Source organism: Cyprinus carpio, chromosome A12 (assembly GCF_018340385.1).
Source record: "Cyprinus carpio isolate SPL01 chromosome A12, ASM1834038v1, whole genome shotgun sequence".
NCBI lineage: Eukaryota > Metazoa > Chordata > Actinopteri > Cypriniformes > Cyprinidae > Cyprinus > Cyprinus carpio.
Window position 1 is genome coordinate 2,978,929 of NC_056583.1, and position 25,369 is coordinate 3,004,297.

The 25,369-nt window shown below is 31.2% G+C and overlaps 2 protein-coding genes across 5 annotated transcripts in view; one reads left to right on the forward strand and one right to left on the reverse strand.

Moving 5' to 3' along the window:
• dnajc17 (DnaJ (Hsp40) homolog, subfamily C, member 17) overlaps window positions 1–25,369 on the forward strand; it is a 54,578-nt gene that overhangs the window by 18,195 nt on the left and 11,014 nt on the right. For both annotated transcript variants that reach the window (XM_042767148.1, XM_042767147.1), the window contains exons 8-10: window positions 798–875; window positions 4,290–4,370; window positions 5,840–5,950. In XM_042767148.1, the coding sequence (XP_042623082.1) occupies window positions 798–875; window positions 4,290–4,370; window positions 5,840–5,950 (270 nt within the window). The remainder of the gene's footprint in view (window positions 1–797; window positions 876–4,289; window positions 4,371–5,839; window positions 5,951–25,369) is intronic.
• LOC109106811 (cdc42 effector protein 3-like) lies at window positions 20,743–25,197 on the reverse strand. Of its 3 annotated transcripts, none has more exons than XM_019120073.2 (3): window positions 24,637–25,197; window positions 23,086–23,161; window positions 20,743–21,432 (listed from the first exon to the last, which is right to left on the reverse strand). In XM_019120073.2, the coding sequence occupies exon 3, from the start codon at window positions 21,368–21,370 to the stop codon at window positions 20,798–20,800; it is 573 nt and encodes a 190-aa protein (XP_018975618.1). In that variant the 5' UTR covers window positions 21,371–21,432; window positions 23,086–23,161; window positions 24,637–25,197; the 3' UTR covers window positions 20,743–20,797. The 3 variants fall into 3 exon arrangements, with proteins under 3 accessions (XP_018975618.1, XP_018975619.1, XP_018975620.1); XM_019120074.2 differs by having other exon boundaries at window positions 23,086–23,164; XM_019120075.2 differs by having other exon boundaries at window positions 23,086–23,187.

The following is a 25,369-nucleotide window of genomic DNA, read 5'->3' on the forward strand; positions in this document are numbered from 1 at the left end:
TGTTAATGTAAAGAGATATGAATTACATCTCTTTCCTTCTCTAGAGATCTGTAATTATAAACAAAATGGTATATATCAGTGTTATTTTAGTTTTATTGAGATGCTATTATAGTTTTTGTTAATATTTTGAATCAGTTTTTATTTTAATTGTAGTTTTTTTGATTAATTTGGTTGTGTTTGTCATTTTTAGCATTTTTTAACAGTATATATTCCTATATAGTTTTTATTATTTTTTATTTCAAGATGAAAATATTATATTTTAATGGTTTTAATTTTAGTTGATATATATATATATATATATATATATATATATATATATATATATATATATATATATATATATATATATATATAAAAAACCATTAAAATATAATATTTTCATCACCCATCGATATTTATCGCCCAGCCCTAATATATATATATAATTTTTTTTTTTTTTTTTCTTAGCCATATAAAATCGAATGGTATTTATTTTGTGAAATTAAAATGTTTTATTATTTTATTTTTTTATGATTTATGTTTTATTTTCCTCAGTGGGCAAACAATATATTAAATTTACAGAAAATTAAATGTTTTGTAACGCGCTCCCAGTACAATTATTTGTAGATTGCTCTCATAGATCTAACAAACACAAATAAATGAAATAAACTTTAAATGAAAAGAGAAAGAGAGAGAAAGTTGGTGATTTTGTGAAAAAGTCATAATTTTCATGAAAGTGATCACAGCAGACCCCAGAGGATCTTACTGATGTCATCTTTAAGAAAGATGCTGATTTTCTCTGTGTGTCTCGTCCTCAGCTGAAGTGGAAGTGTAAAAAAGACGACGCCAGCAACGCCGGCTATTCTCACGAATGCCTTCAAAGCCTCTTCCAGAAGGTGAGTCTGGGATGGTCTGATTGAATCTGATCAGCGTGTGAGAGCGTGACCTCGTGTGTGAATGAGCAGTTCGCTGTGGTTAACGAGGTCTGCATGACATCAGCCGTTAAACGCTTTTATTCCCCTCGTGTGTGAGCTCCATTAAGTTTTGTAGCAGCGCAGAACGCTGAAGGCTACGCAGCGCACATGCCACCGTTACGGACACGTTTAGTGCCGTCTGGGGACTCGCTGGAAATGTGCTCTTCACATGCAACTAATGACGTCTGATCCAATTAGACACTTTTCCACACTTCCGCGTTCCTGGCTTCCGGATTGGCGCTTGCAGCCGGTGACAACAACAAGAATGAGTCTTTCTTTACAAATCAGAGATTATTAAAATGCTTGAACTGGAAATACTTCACTCTGCAAAGCGCAGAGATATCCCCATTAAGTGTTTGCGTCAGCTCGGGTCATCGTGTTTTTAAAGAAGTCTCTTCTGCTCATCAAGGCTGCATTTATTTGATTAAAAATACAGAAAAAAACAGTAATCTTGCAAAATGTTATTACAATATAAAATAATGGTTTCTATTTTAATATCCTGTAAAATAGAATTTATTTCTGTGATGCAAAGCTGAATTTCCATCAGCATTACTCCAGTGTAAAGTGATCTTCAGAAATCATTCTAATATGCTGATTTATTATTAGAATTATCAACATATTTTCTTTCTGGAAACTGATACTTTTTTCAGGATTCTTTGGTGAATAAAAAGTTAAAAAGAACAGCATTTAGTCACAATATAAATCTTTTCTAACAATATAAATCTTTGCTATCACTTCTTATCAATTTAACAGATCCTTGCTGAATAAAAGTTTTAATTTCTTTCAAAAACAAAGAAAGAATAAAAATGTACTGACCCCAAACTTTTGAACTTTAGTGTATATTGTTAGAAAAGATTTATATTTTAAATAAATGCTCTTCTTTTTAACCTTTTATTCATCAAGAATCGTGAAAAAAAAGTATCACAGGATCCAAAAAACAAATATGAAGCATCAAAACTGATAATAAATCAGTATATTATGATGATTTCTGAAGATCATGTGACACTGAAGACTGCAGTAATGAGATATTATTTGATTAAAGAAACTCCTGTAAAAAACATTAAAAATTGTTCTGATCCCAAACTTTTGACTGGTAGTGTATATATATAAATACACACACATGCATGTATGTATTTCAGAAAAATATGTTATGTTTGTATATTAAATATATATTTATATACAATATAAATTATATGAATATAAATATATACATGCAAATACAACAACTTGTAAAACAGACTGAACAGAAAAGGTAAGACCTGTAACAGAACTAACGCTGACCTAATTTCAGCTTTTTGTGAAAAGGCTAATGGTCTGGAGCATCAGTGTAAACAGAAGACTCGTGTGATGATGTAAGGCTGTGTTTTGGGCGTGGGTCGAGGCCTTGGGAACCTCTGGAAACGTCTGGATGGATGAAATAGGCTTCCTTTGGGACGCGCTGCTTTGTCACTGTTGGCAGGTTTCGCTTGTTTCTGAAAATCAGATGCATTCTGCTTTTCCCAGACAGCCGTAAAACTGACTTTCAGAGACGGCAGATTCTCGGAAACATCTCACGGTTTCTTAAAAATACCGGAACGTGGAGAGGGAGTCTCAGGAAAGCTGTGAAGAACAGGCCTGGGTTGTGTTTGAACACACAAAAAACAAAATAAAAGAAAGAAATAACAAATTATGTTTTGTGTAAAAAAACAAAAACCAGATAATTTTTACATTTTTTTGTTATGAAAACTGTCATGAAAATGTGACAATAAATTCTAAATGTTATGTCTATTTTAAGAACTTTTTTATTGCATGAGATAAACTGCCATGAAAATTTGATGATTTAATAAATAAATAAATAAAATAATAATAATAAAAAAATTCTGGTTCTATTTGAACAAAAATGTAAATAAATAATTTAAAAAATCATGTTTACTTTAAGCTAATATTTAGGATTTATTGCATGAGCTAAACGGTCATGAAAATGTGACTGTAATTAAACCTAATAGACATTATTTTGCAGAAAACAAATATATATTTTTTTTATATTGTGGTTAAATATTTGTGGTCATATTTAATCACAAAATCAAGAGACAGAAATAAGAAATTATGTTTCTGTAAAATATATTTTTTTTTTTTTGTATTTATTGCATGAGTTTGCTGTCATGAAAATGTGACAATGCAATATATTTTTACAAAAAGGTGTCAGAAAATAGTTTATTTATTTACTTATTTATTTATTTACTTTTTGTGGTTTAATATCTGTGGTTAAATTTTGTGGTCATATTTTAGTCATTTTTAAAAGAATTTATTGCATGAGCTTAAATGTCATGAAAATATGATAATACAATAACTCCTAAAATAGAATTTATTTTACACAAAACTTGAGTTCTTTTCTTTTCTTATCTTTTCTTTTCAGATTGGTTTACATTTTGTGGTTATATTTAACCACAAAAAAAAAAAAAAAAATGAAAAAAATATGTTTTCTGTAAAATTAAGTCTATTTTAAGACCTTCAAATAAAGAAAATCTTATTACTTTTTTTGATTTTTTTCATTACATTTTGTGGTCATATATATAATATATCATATATATATATATATATATATTATATATAATTAATATATATTGTAAGACCTTTTCTTAGAATTTATTGTATTTTCATGACACTTAAGCAACTTTCCTTGTGATTCTCACGACTATAATATGACAAATTAAATATTATTTTATACTGTAAAGTATACACTGCAATATTATTTGTTGTACTGCTTTTAATTTATGCTGATTTAAATAAAACTGTACTTTATTATTGTAAAGTAAAACATCCAGACATTTCACCTTCGGGAGGAAAAGGTGCATTATTGTCATAACAATAAAAAAAAAATCCTAACGCTCTTTATATTTTCTTTTTAATTTTGAGGTGAAATGGCAGTGTTTTCACAGCATTCACTCTCAGAACGTCGCTGTAATAATGTTTGAATCAGTGTTTAGTCTGGACGTCCTGCTTTCCGAGGGTCAAAGGTCAAATACCGACTCCAGATTCAAACTCCCAGAATTCCTGATTGTTTTTCGTCGAGAGCAGCAGAAGGATCTGGAGGACTGGATGCATTTCTCATGCTCTGAACAGAAATAGAGGCCGTCCTGCTGATTTATGACTGACGTTTATAAGCATATAAGACTTGGCAAGAAAAGGTTCACTCTAAAAATAGTCAAATTAAATCTGATTCTTCAGGGTCACCGTCCTTCTCACGGTTTTATGTTCTGCTTCCCTCGTTCCTGGCCACACAGAGTCCAAAGCTGAGTTTTTTTCGCCCAGTTTTGCAGCGCTCACGGTTGAGTTTTAATGATGTTTGCGTTGCAGTATGGAGACGTCTTGAACGTTCTGATATCCAGGAAGAAGAAAGGCAGTGCCGTGGTTGAGTTTGCATCAGCAAAAGCAGCTGTGAGTACTGGACATCTCCAAATACACCACAAAACAAAACACCTTTTCTGTTTATATGCAACATTTTACAAATAGTTCAGTCACATATTGAGAAGAATCTCATCAAAACATATTGAAGGATCATGTAACAGCCCAAAATTAAAGATGAATAATCCATATAATATTATTTATTGTTTTCTGGAGAAATATTCCCCAAAATTTCACTTTCACTTTTTTATCTGATATTTTTAATGCTGATTTTCATTAAGATAAAAAAAAAAATATATATATATATATATATATATATATAATAATATATATATATATATATACGTGTTACACACACACACACACAGTATATATATTTTTTTCTTTATATTTAAAGTTTATTTGCAAAAAACAGATAAGTCCGATTTTTTTAAATTTACAAAAATCATATTTTTTGTTATATCATGATTTTATTGTGTTAGCTAGCTGTATTTTTTTATTAATGTTTTACCTAATTCTGCAGTTGGATTGTGATTAATTGTGATGCACAATAAAAAAACAATATTTTTTGAAAATTTGTAAAATGTAAAAGTTGTGTTTTTAAATGTTTTTGCAAATTAACTCTTCATATTTCTTTATAAAATGTACAAAATAATTTAAATAAATGTTAAAAATGTTAACTTTCTGGGGGACCTATAAAATTAGAAGTTAAATTTAACCCTTTAATATAAATCGATTTTTAATATTGTTCGACATTTTTCTGTAATTAAACATGATTAATCGCATTTTTATATTGTCATAATTTCACACTGAACCTCCAAATTAATGTAGAAACAACATAAAGATAATATTTTAGGTGTATAATAGGTATCTCTATTAAATGCATTCTCCCTCAGTTTTACTTATTAATTATAGCCATTCAACATTAAAGTATAATTGAAAGCCATGTAAATTTTTCATATTTATTATAAAATAAGAAATATATTAAAATAATAAAGCATTATAATATTATGTATTTTATGTATTATAAAATTATTTATGCAACGTTATTATAAAATATAAAAGTCATTTTATTCACTCAAGTAAATGTTTTTTTTGTGTGTTATTTTGATTTGATGCATGATTTATTTTTTATTTACAGTTTTTGTAATGTCACATTGCAGTGCTCAGAAAAATATTGAAATAAAATTTTCGAAATTTTTTTGAAAATAAAATTTATTTCCTACTGTAAATATATCAAAACTTAATTTTTGATTAGTAATATGCATTGCTAAGAACTTCATTTGGAACAACTTTAAAGATGATTTTCTCAATATTTAGATTTTTTTGCTCCCTCAGATTCCAGATTTTCAAATAGTTGTATCTCAGACAAATATTGTCCTCCTAACAAACCACACATCAATGGAGAGATTATTTATTCAGCTTCAGATGATGCATAAATCTCAGTTTCAAAAAAGTTGAGTTTTTAATGAGATTTCAATCTTCTCTGTGCTCTCAATCAGGACCTGGCGTTTAAAAACGAGACCGGTCTGAGTGGAAACCCTCTGAAAATCACATGGCTGGAAGGACAGCCGGCTCCAGCGGCACACATCGACTCCTTGACCGCACAACAGGTACAGCAAACCATAAAACAGCACAAAATCATGTTTCATATGTGCATTGTGACAGTAATCAAACACATTTTCCCCAAATTCTCATTCTAATTTGTTTAAATCGTTTTTTCTTTATGCAAAATTAAATTTATTTTGATTTTGGGCTTAAATATATGGACGCTCATTTCCACCATGGACTAAACAAATCAGAAAAAGTCAGAATCGTCTTAAACTAGACTAGTCTTAAACTTAAACTAGTTTTCTGAGAACAAAAAGTCACATTTACATTTATTTTATTCTATTATTTCTCACAGTTCAAAAAAAGTCAAGCTTGTTTCAAAATGATTGTAATTTTAAAACCCACATAAAATCTATGTTTTTACATTTTTTATTTATTTACAATTTTTTTTTAATATTTTTATTTATTACTAGTGTTTTGTGATACTTAGATTGTGGAAAACAACAACAAAATAAATAAATAAATAAAATGAAAAATAGTACAAAATAGAGATAATAAAGAAAATTAAAACAGAAAATTTGAATGATTTAAATGAAAATATTAATTAGAAGACAGAATTAAATGATCAACAAATACATGAAAATAAAGCATATTTTTAATATGTATATTTGTGTATAATATTCATCTTGTTTATATTTTAACTGTCTAGATTAGTGTGAATTATAGTTATTGCGTATAGTTTTTGTGAGTGTATTGTGAGAAAATGTTTTATATGTATTTCTTCTCAGAATTGCGAGACAAAAAGTTACTTTTTTTGTAATGTTTTATTTAGTAACAGAAATAATCATCCATAGAAATGCAACAAGAAAATTCTGTACAGGTTCCACTCTATTAAATACATTTGCATTATGCAAAATATCTCTATATTTAATAATAATACAGTTTTAAACCCACTCCAACTATTTCTTATTCATGATTTATTTACTATTTCACATGACACTGAATGACTGAAATGCATGAAAATCCACCAAAGCAGCAAACGCAGTTTAATTGGAAAGTACGGAGCATGTGAACGCGGCCGTGGCTTCTGTGCGTGTGCATGTGTCTGTGAGCAAGTTTAACAGAAGTATAAGGTTACCGCAGCGTTCCAGATGATTCCTATGGATTTGGCGTTCAATCTAAATAACATATTTCATAGCTCCGACAGAGGGACGTGTGTAAACACACCGCTCCTGAACAATGACTTCGCTGGGTTTGTTTGACTTGGAGCTCGCGGCTCTGACCCCCAGCACTAGTCTCATTATGGCCCGACACGGCCGGATGGGGAGGAGGTGTGTGTGTGTAATGTGTGACTGGCACGAGATCCCGCACGAAAACACCCCTCATGGCTTCACTGCCTCCCTCTGTCCTGCTCTGTGTTGCCAAGTCCAGGGTTTTCCCGCAGAATTGCGCTGCTTTAATTCTGAGCTCACACTGCACGATTTTCACTCGCAGACAAATACCTGAAATCGGAATTGGTGCTCGTTAAACTGTAATAACTCTGGTTCTGATTGGCTTTGGCATATCACTAAGTGACTGCTAGAGTAAGCTAGGATTGCTGGTTGGTTTCATATAACTTTATTAAATAGCCTTGTCAGTGTAGTTACAGATTGTTTTCAATATAAAACGTGACCCTGGAGCACAAAACCAGTCATAAGTTTCAATATTTCGAAATTGGGATTTATGCATCATCTGAAAGCTGAATAAATAATCTCTCCATTGATGTGTGGTTTGTTAGGAGGACAATATTTGTCTGAGATACAACTATATAAAAAAATCTGGAATCTGAGGGTGCAAAAAAATCTAAATATTGAGAAAATCATCTTTAAAGTTGTTCAAATGAAGTTCTGAGCAATGCATATTACTAATCAAAAATTAAGTTTTAATATATTTACGGTAGGACATTTACTAAATATCTTCATGGAACATGATCTTAATATCCTAATGATTTCTGGCATAAAAGAGAAATGTATAATTGTGACTCATACAATGTATTGTTGTCTATTTACAAAAACATAAACAATCTATAATGAATAATGCAAATATCCTTCACTGTACACTTAAATAATTATACAACCAGCAGCAAAATAGATCCACAACTCCGCTTACATCAGTGAATAATGATAGAAGCCACTGATACATGTTTTGCTGTTGAATCAGTTAGGTATAAGTATAATTTCAGAAAAAAAACAAAAAAAAACCAAAGCCACTGATACAGAGAATAAATAAATAAAAAACCATACAACCCAATGATAAACAAAAATATAAGACACAAATCAAATACAGAAAACAATGAGATAAAAAACAGAACTACTAGATAAAAAACCAAAACAAACAAACACAAAAACACACAAAAAAACAAAACACACAACCAAAATGATACAGAGAATTATGAGAGATAAAACAAACCACACAAGAAACAACACAAACAACAAAAACAAAGACAACATTTTCTTGAATCACAATCCGGTCTTCTGGATGATAAACTGATGCAGGTTTGAGAAGAGTTCTGCTCTGTTGGTTTTCTGATGTTTGGATATTTTCTTGAATCACTAGACGTATAATACACTGTTCAGAATGTACGTTTTATTCATGAAGGACGCATTAAGTTAAGTAGAGACATTTATAATGTTACAAAAACATTCAATTTTAATGCTGTTCTTTTGAACTTTTTGTTCATCTTTGAATCCTGAGAAATTAAATGCATCAGTTTCCACAAAAATATTAATGTTTTCAACATTGATAATAATCAGAAATGTTTCTTGAGCAGCAAATCATCATATTAGAATGATTTCTGAAGATCATGTGACACTGAAGACTGGAGTAACTGATTGCTGAAATATACAGCTGCACATCACAGAAATAAATTACACTTTAACAGAGATTCACACAGAAAACAGCTGTTTTAAATTGTAATAATATTTCACAATTTTAACAGCTTTTCCTGTATTTTTAAACAAAATATTACAGCCTTGATTCGCAAAAGAGACCGACTTTAAAATTATAAACGGTTGTGCAAGTCTGCTACGTAGTTTGTGTTTGCAGCTTTTGAACGAATAAGCACTAGATATATATTTTATATTTTTATTAACTAGTTATAGATTAGTTTTGTGCATCAGCAGCCTTGAAGACACATTTTATTTTTTTGTAGATTAATAAGGCAGTGGATCCATAAAGCAGATGACATCCAGTATGAAGTCTGATATAGTGAGCCGATCCTCATTTGGCTGTTAATGAACTCGTTTTAATGGATCCAAGTTCTGGGATTTTCCAGAATGATGTGCATGAATGTTATTAAGGGATCTGAGGCTGAATTGCTTCATCAGGCCGCAGGTTTCTAAAGGCAAGTGTAGAAAAACAGGGTAATTTTCACATTTACTGCCTCTCGGAGTCGTGTCGCCCATCAGGGAGGTCAGATCTTGCAGGCCGAGGTCAGCGGAGACGCTGTGGAGGTCTGGCCGAGGCCCTCCGCATCCTATAATCCCCTTAGACCAGTGGTGAGTGCAGATCCTGTTTCAGGGTCGAGGGTCGTCCCTGAGGTTTAATGCAGCTGCGCTCGAGCTCTGAGTTTAACAGAGATGTCTAATGCGCTCTGCTCAGATATCACAGCAGTGTTGTGTTGTCCTGGGAGTAGAAATGAGAAATAGGTGTGTAACGTGTTTGTCACTTCGTTAATAAATGAATCGTTGCGTGCAGAACGTGGTGGTTAGATGAGTGAATACTTAAATTAGGGCTCAAAAAATGCAAATGTGATTATATTATTACATCATTATAATATGTATTATTATTGTTAGTGTTCATACTTTTTATAAATAATAATAATAATAATTATTATATATTACCCACGGGAGGGGGGGGGCATTGTAAGTGTTCATACTTTTTTATAAATAATAATAATTATTATTATTATTTATTTTAATTGGTTACACTTTATTTTAATAATATTAATAATATTAGTTACTTGCATGTAATTATGCATAAATATTAATGAATGTACTTACTATATGGTTAGAGAAAAAGGATTAGGGTTACTTGCATGTAATTATGCATAATTTATTGTTATTATAATAGTACATACATGTAACATGTAACAGCTTAAATAAAGTGTTACCTTTTAATTATTTTGTTTTTTAATTATATTTTATTTTAATATTTAAAAAATTAAGATGGCAGTATATTGGTATTGTACTGTAAAGTAAAACATAATATTTAAAAATAATTATAGTAATAAGCAATTGTAATAATAACAAGTTTTATTTTACAGCAATAGTAAAATTGCAATGCTAATATTTAGGTCTTAATTTAATCACTTTTATGCATTAAATCATTAACAAAAGATGTTTAGATGCTTCTCTTTACAAATGGAATTAAAAGGTTTTACTGTAATAATAAACAACTTTGATTTGGTGCATTTGTTAATGAATTCATACGTCATTTAAAAAGTTTTATAAAAGTCAGTAATTTTTTAACTAATGTTGATTTATACAACTTATAGGTTTAGGTAGATATATATATATATAGTACAGGTCAAAAGTTTGGAAACATTACTATTTTTAATGTTTTTGAAAGAAGTCTCTTCTGCTCATCAAGCCTGCATTTATTTGATAAAAATACAGAAAAAACACAGCAATATTGTGATATATTATTACAACTTAAAATAATTGTTTTTAAATTTATTATACTTTAAATTATCATTTATTTCTGTGATGCAAAGCTGAATTTTTAGGATCATTATCACATGATCCTTTAGAAATCATTCTAATATGATGATTCATTATCAAAGTTGGAAACAGTTCTGCTGCTTAATATTTTTTCAGAACATGTGATACTTTTTTTTAGGATACTTTGATGAATAAAAAGTAAAAAAAAAAAAAAAAAAAAAAAAAAAAAGAAGCTATGCTTTTAAAATATAAATATTTTGTAATAACAATATACACGACTACTGGTCAGTAATTTGGGGGTCAGTAATTTTTTTTTTCTTTCTTTTTTTTTAAATAAAATCAATACTTTTATTCAGCAGGGATGTGTTAAATTGATAAAAGTGATAGTAAAGAAAATTTATTATTAGAATATATATTATTAGATATTTTTTTTTTTATTTTGAATAAATGCAGTTCTTTTTAACCTTTTATTCATCAAATATATTAGACAGCAGAACAGTTTCCAAAACTCATAATAAATCAGAATATTAGAATGATTTCTAAATGATCATGTGATAGACTGATGTTACATGTGACACTGAAAGCTGGAGTAATGATGCTGAAAATTCAGCTTTGCATCACAGGAAAAAATTGTTTTTTTAAAGTATATTCAAATAGAAAACTATTATTTTAAGTTCTAATAATATTTCACAATATTACTGTTTTTTCTGTATTTTTGATCAAATAAATGCAGGCTTGATGAGCAGAAGAGACTTCTTTCAAAAACATTAAAAATAGTAATGTTTTCCAACTTTTGACGTATACTCATGTAAACTAATATATTATATATATATATATATATTGTATACATACAGTACAGTATACTCATGTAAACTAATATATGAAACATAGCAAATATTAACTGCTTGATTGTTTATATCATCACAAAATATAACTATCATCATCCAGCTCTAATCTGATACATGCATGAAGATATTAAGATATTATAAACATTAACATGATGATTTTCTGTTAAGCTGCTTTGACTCAATAATGATTTTATCCTCCAGCCCTAACGTGGATATTTTCATATTTCATGAATCACAGTGCGCTGGTGTCTTCAGAGACACACTTGAGCCTGAAGCAGGATTTTCTTCTGCTGAGTTATTTAGAAACATTGGCCTCCGTGTAACATTTAACTGTTCCCTCTGCACGCCTCTGACAATAAATCTGGATTATTTGGATTGGGTTTGGTTTCACGGCTCCGAGCTGTGATGAATTCTCAGGGCTTGCGTGATATATGAAGGTTGTGAAACGTCTTGGAGCGTGAAATAAATGACTAATAAGAGATTTTGGATGGTGCACTTATTCAGAAATGAAGAGAAATCATCTTGTAAATTTGCACAATTTACTTTCACTGACTTCAGGGTTTTCACACACTCGATGTTCTTGATATCTAAACTTACGTACGCTTCTTTTAAATATATCTGCCTGGGATTAAATGATGTTTTGAGGATGTGATATCTGACGTAATATTGCTTTACATGATCATATCTCTGTGCCGTAACATACATGGCATTTTATAACAATGTAAACAACACTTCTATTGCAAAAAATTGACATAAATGTTGTTATAATTAATAATATGATGAATAATCATTTTAATAATATTTATTACTAGTATAACTGTTGAATATTATTTATTACCTTTGATTAAAATGTCTACTTTTTAACATTTTAAGTTCTATAAATCAACATTTGTTAATAGACCTCGCTTTTAGAAAACTGTTTAAATTACTAATCTAGATTAATAAATACAGTAAACAGCATTTAAACATTTTTTAGTGATTTTAATGTTTGAAGGTGAATAAATTAATACATATTAGTATGCAGTTTTACTATTGTTGCAAAATAAAACTTTAAATATTATAATTATTTACTGTACAATGCTAAATATACCATATTAATTTAAAATATTATTTAAATTATTATTAATAATAATTATTATTACTATTATTACTTACATATTATTTAAATTAATAATAAAAGTAATTATTATTTTTATTATTATTAAAAATAACATTAATAATAAATACTATTATTATTTAATACTACTACTAATAATAATAATAATTATAAACATTAACACTAATAATAAATATTATTTAATAATAATAATAATAATAATAATAATAATAATAATAATAATAATAATAATAATAATAATAATAGTATAAAATGTTTATAATATAAATAAATGTTTATAATTCCACCATTCCAATTTCAATGACAAAATAATCACATTTGCATTTTTTGGGCCCTAATTTAAGTGTTTACTCATCTAACCACCACGTTCTGCACGCAACGATTCATTTATTTAACAAAGTTGCAAACACATTACACACCTATTTCTCATTTCTACTCCCAGGACAACAAAATGAACCCTCAGTGACACAGAGCTGAGACTCTAACGCGTTAGACATCTCTGTTTAACTCAAACGTGGAGGAATTCATGAGTCACACACACCAGGGTCAGCGTGGGACGACCAGCGCTCGATGGATCGGTCAGTCGGACACTTCCACAGATAACGCGAGAAGTGTTGCGTAATCGCTCTTCCCGGCACATTGGCTCGTAAATCAGAGTTTCAGATAAAAGTGCAAACTCAGGGAGTCTGAGAGACGTCCGTTTTTCTGCGCTCCTGCCAGACACAACATGCTGTTTCGAGGAGTCATATCTGTAGAGCACGTTCCTCCCCAGAACAAACTGGCTTTGCCCAGACAGAGGGGTTTCTGGGAAGGCTGGGATGGATCTGGTGTGCTGTTAGTTTGTGGAAGGGATGTTTTAATATGAGATGCATATCTGTGCATTTGGGATGATATTCTGCTGTGTTTGTGAGATTGTCTCCCGGTGCAAAAATCAAAAATATCCAAACAGTCCTGAATCAAGATATGTTTACTTATGATGCAAAATGAAAAAAAAAAAATAAATAAATAAAATGAAATAAAAGATATATATATATATATATATATATATATATATATATATATGATATTATTATTATTATTATTATTTTTTTTTTTAAATGGTCACATTTTTGCTTAAAACAACAAATATCTGCCAATGGAGTCAAGAAAATGTTAAGTATATTTTTTCCAATCCCCCATTTGCAGATATTTGTTAACTTATCTTATAAAATCAATGAAAATAAGACTGAGTTTTCAAAGAATGCACTGACTTTCTCTCTGTAAAAGTGACATTTTGCATGGCAAAACACAATTTTCTTACTTAGTATTTTTGTCTTGTTTTCCAGTAAAAATATCTAAATATTCCTAAATCAAGATATGTTTACTAATGATGCAAAATGACTATATATATATATATATATATATATATATATATATATATATATATATATATATATATATATATATATATATATATATATAATATATATTTAAATTTATTTTTTTTTATAATTATTTTTTTTTTTTTTTTTTTTCTTTAAATTATTTTTTTGCTTTAAACAACAAATATCTGCCAATGGAGTCTGAAAAATGTAAGTTTATTTTTTTCAGACTCCTTTAGCAGATATTTGTTCTTATTTCGAGCATAAACGCACTTCATTTTGACTTATCTTGTGATTTTATTCTGAAGTAAGCGAAAGTGAGACGCCGATACTGAGTTTTCTGAGAATACACGATTCTTTCTCTGTAAAAGTGAAATTTTGCAATATTTTTGTGTTGTTTTCCAGTACAAATATCTAAACATTCTTAAATCAAGAGACGTTTACTGGAGATGCACAGTGAGATAAAGTCTAGTTTATGTTTAAAACAAGATCTCCCAACCGGGCCAGAAAAATAAACGTGTTTTCCTTTTGTATAAAGTTGATTTTGCTGACTCCATCTGCGGATGTTTTTTCTTGTTTTGAGTATAAACTCACTTCATTTTAATCATTTTTTTCAGAAAACAAGATTTATCTTGTCAGTTTATTCTGAAGTGAAAGCAAGAATAAACTGAATCTCCCTCTGAAAAAGTGACATCTTCCAGGACAAAACATGATTTTTCTTTCTTCTTTGTGTCTTGTTTTCCAGAACAAATATATAAACATTCTTTAGTCAGTATGTATTTACGTGAGATGCAAAATGAGAGAAGATAAGAAATAATTTGATTAAGATAAAGTGAGTTTATGCTTAAAAAAAGAACACACATCTGTCCATTGGGTTAGAAAAATAAACTTGTTTTCCTTTTGTATAAAGTTGATTTTTCTGACTAACTCAGTTTATTTTGACCAGTTTTCTTCAGAAAACAATTAAATGAAAACAAGACAAAATACTGAAGTTCCTGAAAACACTCAGTGCTTCTTTCTCTGTGTTTTTATTTATTTATTTAAGTGTTTTTGTCTCGTTTTCCAGTACAACTAAATAAACATTCATAAAACAAGACGCATTTACTTGAGATGCAAAATGACGGAAGCAAAGAAGAGAAATTGATCAAAATGAAGTTTATGCTCAAAACAAGATCTGCTAGTTTGGTCAGAGAAAAAAATATAGTATCATAAAAAAAAAAAAAAAATTAATAAAAAAAAAATAGTATTTCTGTCTTGTTTCCAGTAAAAATATCTAAACATTCCTGAATCAAGATATATCTACTTCTTATGCAAAATTACATTTTATTTTATTTTTTTAAATGATACAATTTTTGCTTAAAACAACAATTATCTGCTAATGGAGTCTGAAAAATGTAAGTTTATTAGCAGTCCATTAGCAGATATTTGTTCTTGTTTTAAGCTTAAATTCACTTCATTGTAACTTCTTTTGTTGAGGTTTTTGAGAAATACTGCAAAAAAGTTGCACAGCAAAACATGATTTTCTCAGGGTTTTTTTGTCTTGTTTTGCAGCACAGATATCTAAACATTCTTTAATCAAGATGCATGTACTTGATCTAAGAGCTGTGATCGAGACGCTGGAGTTTGTGTAGGTTTGCGTGGCAGAGCTCTGCTGAAGGATCTTTTTTATGTTGCAGAGCGTTGTGTTTCTGGTTTTGATGATGTTGAGCCCATCGCGTGCGTTACGCTCCTGAGCAGTCGGGTTAAGCTCGTAATAGGAGTCGCTGCTTATGACTTACTGGACGATGTCCATTGTTTTAATGTCAATAATAAAATAACGAGGATCTCCCCTGTCTACTGTCTGTTTCCTGACTTTCTCCACGCTTTTCAGACCCTTCCAAGGTTTATTTTTCTTCTCATTCTCCTTTGTCATTGATTGATTGAGCTTTTTATGGTCTAGATGCATTATTCACTGACTTGAGACAAAGTATAAGTCATATTTAGAAAGTACAGCCAGTTCCCTGCAATACTGATGCAATCCGTTTTTCTTTCTGTAAACTTTAACTGTTGTTTCTAAGATCTTTAGCTGCTTGGGCTCACAATGCAGTGAAGAAACATCACATCAGGGTTATTATCGTTAACTAAAACTAAAACCATTTTTGTTGCTTAAAATAAAATAAACGTTACCTGAAATATAATACAAAAAAAGGCAAGCTTATTTTATTTCAGCAATTTTAACTTGAAGTTCTATAAGAACTCAACTTATAACTGAAATAAAAATGAACTGAAATTAATAAAAGCTCTAAAATTTGAACTAATAAAAATGACAAAAACACAAATAAAATACCCAACATTTTAACCAAAATTCAAAGAACATTGAAAAAAAGAGACTATTTCATAATACTAACATTATATTTTATTTATCTTTTTTGTTGTTGTTTTTATTTTACTTTTTACTAAATGTAAGTGATAAGTATAAAATAACAAATAAAACAAAACAAAATTTTGTAAATATTTCGAAATTGTTTTGTATTGACAAATCAACATACAGGACCAGAATTATCTGTTTTATAATTTAATTTTAAGAACTTTTATTCAAAAATTGTAATCCAACCCAGATGTAGTTAATCAAAAACAGAGTAAAATGACTAAAACTAAAATTCAACTGAAAAAAAAAATAATAATAATATATATATATATATATATATATATATATATATATATATATATATATATATATATTTTATATATATATATATATTATATATAAACTACTAAATCACAGACATTAAGGAAAAATAAAAGAATAAAATTTTGTTCATATTTTAAAATGTTTAATTTTCATTTAAAGTTTTGTCAATTTTGTTTTTGTCATTTTTAAATACCCACATATTAAATAGTTTTAATTTATTTTTAGATTTTCTCTGTTCATATGAAATTTATCTAAAATTTTAGTAATTTTGTTCTTTGCCTTCTGTCATTTTTGACAAACTGCATCTGTGTGATATTCAAATAAAAATGGAAAATATTAAAATAAATATATAAATAAAATACCTGTAATATCACTTACATTTAGGGGAAAAAATAACATCAAAAAAATTGTTTATATTTTAACATTTATTTTTATATTTTCGATTTTGACTTGAATTTTATTTCAAGTTCTGGTCCTGGATGCTGATTGGCCAGTACAGAAGTTCTGGCACATGCTTTAGACGGGATCAGACCCCTCGTTATTCTCAGCAGTGATATCTTGTCAGTTTCTCTCTCTCTCTGTCTGTCATGTGTGTGTCTGTTGTCTGTCTGAAGGCCTCCTGCGGCTCTGTTTGTTCAGCAGGTAGTGTTTAAAGCCTCATGCACATGTGGGAGTATCGTGTTCCCTCATTTCTCCAGCTGTCAGGAGAATAGAAATACGGAAATAGCATCAGTTTGGACATGTAGCGGCTCTGGTTGTGTGTGTCTGAGATTATGTGCTGTATAAGGTCTCTCTCTCTCTCTCTCTCACGTATAAATACATCTCTCTCTCTCTCTCTCTCTCTCGGATGGACGGCAAACACAGAACATTCAGTTCAGTTGCTGAAAATTCAGCTTTGTGTTATTCAGCCGTTTGGCTCATTTGTGCTCAGAATATATATATATATATATATATATATACTATATATTAAAATATAATTTTTTACATTTTGAGTGTATATTTTTCTTAATTGCTTTATATATATGTGTGTGTGTGTGCTAATAGTTTTTATATTATTAATTTATTATTAGTATATATTAATATAATAATATTTTTATTTCTATTATTATTTTTAGAAGTAGTAGTCATTTTATTATATTATTATGATAATAACCATTAATATAATATATAATAAATATAAATAATAAATAATCTTATAAATAAATAAAAAATCATATTTTTAGTATTTTTAAATTTGATACATGTAAAAAGTCTTAATGGCTGTTTTTTATTGTAAATATTTTATTGAAAAATATTGTAAATAAAAATATTTTCTTAAAATAAATATTTTATTACATTCAGAGTTACTCTTTGCTAAATAAAAAAACTAGCAGGCTTGATTAATGTTTTGTTGCACTTTATTTAAGCAATCAAGTGCCTAATTGTGTTTATATAATCACTGCATATTAAAAATAAAATATTTTTTAATATGCATATTCATATATACATATATAAATATATATGTGCACATATAAATACATACATTTCCATCAGAACATTTTATTAAGGAATCACTGTTGTTTCCTTTCACTGGTAGATCTAGTGTGTAAACTCATATAAATAGTTAATCTCACTGATTGTCACTGAACTGACCTTACAGGTTTGCCTTATAGAAATAACATAGTTCGATATAATAGATCATATGACTGTTCATTTATTCTGTAAATCCAATGAACTGAAGCTCAGGAAGCAGATAAGGAAATCACAGTTTGAAGAGGCCAAATAAAAGCTGCTCGATTATTAACTAGACTCCAGCAATCATTGACTAACAAAATATCTGATGCTGGACTGTTACACAACGTTATATAACAGACTTCATTCGAAGGGGGTATTTCTTAAAAAGGGTGTGGGGTTTGGACAGCAAAACGCTGGTCTGAATGCACTCTGCATTTCCAGGAAGAAATGTCTTGTTGAGCAATGTTTTGAGTGTTGTTATTATTGTCCAGAGTTCAGATGTTTGATCAGAAACACTGCTGCTTTTCTGTCAAGCTTCCTGCAGCGAGTTCCAGGCCGTTTCCAGCAGGGCTGTCAAATTAGCTAAAAAACTAATTTCGAGTTTTGTACTTAAATATTATCTATATTTGAATTATATTTTAATTTAAAAGGCATAATTTCAGTTGGGGGAAAAGGGACACAAGAGGGCGCATCACGCAAAAAATATTACTAATGCACGTTTATTTGAAGTTATAGAACAACACAACTATCTTTGAAAAAAGTGCATGATGTTTAAAATAATGTATATAAACCAAATATAATTAATTAAGTTGCTTAAACTATTAGAAACAAAACAGCATTATGTATGTAATTATACAAAGGACCGAAAATCTATCACAAAGAGTACTTTTTTCATTTAATGTGCCCCTGTTACTATATAACACAGCTCTACGTGAATGAAAACACCCTGCAAAGTTTTAAACCTGAAAGTGCACCGTGTATAAAGTTATTGTCTCTCTCTCTCTCAAAAAAAAAAAGTCGACTCTGAATCATTGAAACGAGTCGTTTTTAAAATGAATCCCACGCCGTTTCATGTTGACGTCAAAAAACAACTCAAATTACCCACACGCAAAAAAAAAAATTTAAAAAATGAATTTAGCCACTAGGTGCCGCTTTTGGAGCAGTAAAAATAGCTGTTGTCCTGGTAACAAAGCATCACTGCACTCACAAACGCTTCTTTATCAGACGTCACAAGCATGATGAAATGGAAATGAAATGAGCAAAAAAGATAAACAAAAATGCATACAAAAAAACAATCGTTGAGCGAATCATTTGGGAGTCATTGAGCAAAAAAGATAAACATAAATGCATATTAAAAGACAATGAATGTGTTTTTTGACCTTGCATGCATGTCAACTTGAGATGAAGAACATGTAATAAATATGTGTTCTGTGTGAATGGCTTGGTGTCAGTTTTGCTGTAGATGATCTCCGCATTGAGGTTCTCTTTTCCACAATATTATGAATAAGCAGCGCCACATCTAGTGCGTTCAACTGGATAGGCCAACAAAAGCATTAAAGGGGTCATCAGATGCCAATTTTCCACAAGTTGATATGATTCTTAAGAGTCTTAATGAAAAGTTTATAACATACTTAAAATTTAAATTTTTCAATGTTGGTGTATAAAACACCTTTTTTACCCAGTCAAAAACAGCTCTGTTCACAGCGACCCGTGCCCCCGCCCCTCTCTTCCATGGAGTGACGAGCCGTTCTAAAGAGACTGTCACGAGATCACAAATTTATTTCAAACATTCGACTGATGTTATTTTAGCCTCAGCACATGCTAACTAGCACATTATTAGGAAAGGCAATTTGCAAAGATTCCAAAAAAAAACCCACCTTATATTCACTTCTTCTGTAGGTGAAGCTGTATCACGAATGAATCGTAAAACATTCGACTGATGTTATTAAGTTAATTAAGAGAAAAAGCAAGTCAATAAATGATATCTTTGTGATCACAAATTTATTTCAAACATTCGACTGATGTTATTAAGTTAATTAAGAGAAAAAGCAAGTCAATAAATGATATCTTTGTTGGACAACAGGTTTGTAAACAAGCTCATACACAGGCAAAACTGTGCTACTGTACTACATTTATTCAAAGCTCTCCGATTTTTGTCGCACTGTACAGCCCTGACCAACCCAGTTCCAGACTGTAGAAGGAGCTCCTCGTTTAGCGAAATCTTCCTACGATGTTGTCATCAGTTTCACGTCTGCCTTCCGCCATGTCACTCCATACGGTCGCACACAAAAATATGTCAACAACTAGGCTTTATCGTTATTATCGCGGGAAGACAATCCCAAGTCAGAAATTCTCGTCTGAAATTTTCACACGTTAAAAAATAAACACCTCACGTTGTGTCAATCACGTTTACACACTTCCTCCGAAACGTTCGTCCATCATTTAAAAAAAATCAGATCAGGTTTGATTTTTAGCGTTTTCGCATCCGTAACAACAATTTTCATAGGAAAGGATGACGGATACACAAAAACTAAAAAACGCATACGAAAATGTGTGCAAGGACCTTAATTCTTATCGTGAGGAGAATTATTACCAGTATATCGCAAACGATAAGATACCCGCCCCATCCAACGGTTTTGTATTCAAATGTGTATTTTTGTATATTATTCGACAAATAATCGAAATTCGAATTTTTATTTGACAGCCCTAGTTTCCAGTTCACGATTGATGGACTTTATCCATCACTTGCAGCACGGCGTCCAGTATGGACGGTCCCAGATCCAGACTGAACGTGAACGCTGAGTCCGTTTGGTCCGGCTGTGTTTCCTCTGGGTTGGTTTGGGTCGAATCCCGTCCGGAGCTCAGGCTGCCGCGAGCAGGGCTCCAGCTGATGCCTGTCTGCTCCGTGTGTGAACACGTGTCCTCGTCTTCCTCCGTGTCCAGGAGGGGAAGCGAGCTGCACTTCTGCCTCTGATTGTCCGGCGCGTGCTCCCAGATCGGGCTGCACCGGCCTGCTTCGTCCATGTTGACGCGGGGCGGCTTGGGCGGCGGCGGGAGGAACAGGTTCTGCTCGCTCTTGGAGCTCTGCAGCAGGAGACTGTGGCCTTTCTTCAGGAACGACAGGTCTCCGAAACTGTCCGTGTGTCCGCTCGTGCCGATGTGAGACAGGTGACGGAAATCACCCAGGGGCAGGCTGATCATGTTGACTGACTGAACCTCCTTTCGGTTCGATAGCCTCCTCAGCCAGCGTCCAGACGTGGGTTTGCGGAGAAACGACGTCCTCAAGGGCATCTTAAGACTTCAGCAGTGTGACAGCAAGTGATGAGCTTCAGCTGGTGGCGGAAAGCTTGGTTCTGGAACAGATTAGAGGAAAAAGTCATCAAACCTCACAATAATTGTAGTTAAAATTACCCAAAAGAAATATTTATAATTCAAAATAAATAAACACTTTTATTCAGCAAGGATGCATTAAATTGATCAAAAATTAATGTAACAAAAAAAAAATAACTATAATTTTTTGATAAAAAATTCAATAAATATATATATTATTTTATTTTGAATTTCAAGAAATGAATTCTTTTATTCAGCAAGGTTGCATTAAATTGATTGATTTTTTTATTATTTTATTTCTGTTGCAAGCCTTATTGATTTATTAGGGTATTTTGAATAAAAAGGTTTTTTGGTTTTTATGTTGTTATTTTATATATGTTAATATTTTTTAATTGTCAAATAAATATATATTTTTTTCTTAAATGCTATAAGCCATATTTATTTATTAGCCTGTACATCATACATTTGTAGTCTGGAGGCAGTTTACTTTTTTATTTATTAAATGAATGAATACTTTTATTCATAAAGGATGCATGAAATTGTTTAAAAGTGACAGTAAATACATTTTTAGTTTTGCAAAAGATTTCTATTTCTAATAAATGCTGTTCATCACAACTTTCTACAAAACTGATAATAATCAAAAATAAAACAAATCAAACAAATCCCAAAAAATATTGTGCAGCACAACTGTTTTCAACATTGATAATAATAATAAATGTTACTTGAGCAGCAAATCATCATATTAGAATGATTTCTGAAGATCATGTGACACTGAAGACTGGAGTAATGATGCTGAAAATACAGCTGCGCATCACAGAAATAAATTACATTTTAAAATAGATTCACATGAAAAGTATCTGTTTAAAATTCTTATATTTCAGAATTTTAACTGTATTTTTGATCCAAAAAATCCAGCCTTGATGAGCAGAAGAGACTTTGTCTGATCCAGCACATGTACTGTAGCCGTATCTCAGATATACTGTAGCTTTTCATTCTAACCAGTATTTGATTAAGATTAGATTAAGATTGAGTAAATTTTCTTCCAGCTGGTTACAGATTAACCGCTGATATTGCGACATCTTTACAGCTGCTTGCATGTTTCGTCTTCTCACTTACAGCAAATGACTTTTGATTCTTCCGTGAGAACGTAAATGAAATCAGATTTACACATATTTTAATTGCACAATTACATTCTGGATTCATGCGTAACCAGTGACCTGCATTCTCAGAGCATGTTCTCATAAAGTGCTCTCATTAAAGTATGAATATGGCTAAATCAGTTTGGTATACAGAGTAATTAGACCCATTTGTAGTGATAATGTCCGTAGGAAGCTATTTACTCCAGTTGGCATTGGCGCGGACGGTCGCAGCCCTGTTTCGCGGTTTACAGTTCATTAGATCAGCTTTCGTGACTCGCAACACTCACTCTTTAAATTTGTATGGCACTACAGAAAACATGTTTTGTTGGCCAATAAAGGTTTTATCGGCACTTTAGTAGCAGCGGGAGACGGCGAGCGCATAATGGCATTCCTCTACAAACATGCAACGAGAAGGAGGGAGGACAGAAGTGGATTGTTTTTAAGGAAATGCATGATAAATCACCAAAACCACCAATTGCTTCACCAGTTTTTCCCAGTGTAAACCTTTAAAATGATGTTTGATTGTTTGTGTCTTACCCGGAAAGGTGTGCAGGTGTTTCACGCCCACATCTGAACATCTGAGGTCTGAGGCCAACAAACGTTAGAGGTGTTTCTGCTAACATGACGAGACTTGTTAGGCTATAAAACAGGTTGAACGATTCTCTAAATAGCATTGGATATCCTGCCACAAAAACCCTAAATAATCATTGTTTCATTGATATTGATGTTATATTGGTGCAAATCTTTTAAAGAATAGTATACACTTCCACTATTTGACTTTCAACATCATTATATGACATCGCTTTTATATAAAGCCATTTAACTGATGACATTTTTAAAAATAAAGGTTGAATATTCAAAAAATCTAAAAAAATAATCATTTTTTTCTTAGTGTGAAGATTTTAATAATCTAAAGAGCCTTTTTTCACTATATACTATTAAAAAACATAGATTCCAAAAGTGTGTTTTTGCAGTGAGGCCATAAAAGAACCATTATTCTCTCATTTTTATGATCTAAAGAAACTTTTGTTCGTTTATGGAACCATCAAAGCCAGTAATGGAATTAAAGCGGTGTGCGAAAGGCCCTAATGAAGAACCTTTGCTTTTAAGATTGTAGAAGAACCATTTTTGGTTCCCCAAAGAACCTTTCAGTGATCAGTTCTTCAAAGAACCATGATTTGGTTTGAAGCACATTTTAATAATGAAAAGAACCTTTTGCACAGTGGAAAGAATCTGTAGATGTCAAAGGTCTTTGTGGATCCAAGACGCCAATACAGAAGCTTTATTTTTAATGCTGTAGAACCACCCGTTTAGATCCCTAAATAACCTTTCAATGGTTAGTTCTTAAAAGAACCATTTTTAGACACCTACAACCACTTTTCCACTTTTAAGTATCTTTTGCACAGTGGAAAGATTGTATAGATGTCGTATAAAATAAACATTTTTGGCTCCCTAAATAACCTTCCAGTAAACAGTTCTTAAAATAATTATTTCTTCTTAGTGTGAAACACATTTCAATGTTTGAAAGAGCCTTTTTTCACTATAAAGAATCTTTAATGGTTCCATGGATGGTAATATCAATGCCAATAAAGAACCATTAATTTTTGAAAGAGTAGAACCATTTCTGGTACCCCTAGAAAGCTTTCAGTGATCAGTTCTTCAAAGAACCATTATTTTCTCGGTTTGAAGAACATTTGAATGATCTAAAGATACTTTTGCACAGTTGAAAGATTCTATAGATGTTGAAGGTTCTTCATAGAACCAAGACGCCAATAAAGAACCATTAATTTGAGTGTATTTGTGTAGTAATACTGTTTTTGATTCCACAAAGAATGTTTCAGTGAACAGTTCCGAAAATAACCATTTCTTCTTATATTTTGTTCATTTTTAAAACTTTATTTTTCACGTTAAAGAACCTTTAGTGGTTCCATGGATGTTAAATGTTTTTCATGGAACCATAAATGCCAATAAAGAACCTTTATTTTTAGGAATGCAACCAGTTTCTGGCTTTATATAAATGATAGTGGAAGTGAAATAGTGGAAGTGATCTGAAGTGTCGCTCAAGGCAGAACGAAGAGTTTCTCTTACCGTAACCCAAGAGATCGTTGCGGTTTTGTCCTGTTTTTGAGCTCTGCTTCTGCAGTACAGAGTCCGTCGTAGATCCCGAGTGTTAAAGTCCAGAGATTGTCAGACAGGTGAAGCTCCGCAGGTCCAGATAGAGTCTGACCCTCCCTAAAGCTCGGCGTTTGTTTGGTCTGTGATGATGTCACACCTGGCAACGTAACTTCTGTGTGATCTCAGATACTGAGGAAGTTCACCTGAGCCGTTTCACTGGCATTGAAAGCTGGGAAGGGCACGGCTGGTTTCTGTCGTGTCGACGTCACGTTTAGGGGCTTCACTCGTCACTAATCTCATGTCATTGTGTCTGCTGCTGGTTTCCTGTTCCCCGTAGGCTTTGCTAAGCCCTTCCAGCTTAGTAATGACAGCGGTCTCTCGCTCTGGGACGTGTATGTACAGGCGGACCGGCGTTACACAAGTGCTGTAGACATGTAGTAATTCCTGCTTCCCGCTCATGACCTCACAGACACCGAGACCTGATTCTACCGTCTTCTGATTCTGAGTCAAGTCTAGGCATGACGACTTCTTGTTGTTTTTCTAGGAGAATCAAAGTTTATTCAGTGGAAATCTATCGCTGAAGGGCCAGAGATGAAGCGCTTTGAAGGGATAGCTCACCCAAAAATAAAAACTATGTCATTTATTACTGACGTCGTTCCAAACCTGTAAGTCCCTTGTTTATCTTCGGAACACAAAGTAAGAGTTT

Excerpts from the sequence above, each read along its gene's own strand:
- LOC109106811 (XM_019120073.2), bottom strand. The coding sequence starts at position 21,370 with ATGCCCTTGAGGACGTCGTTTCTCCGCAAACCCACGTCTGGACGCTGG.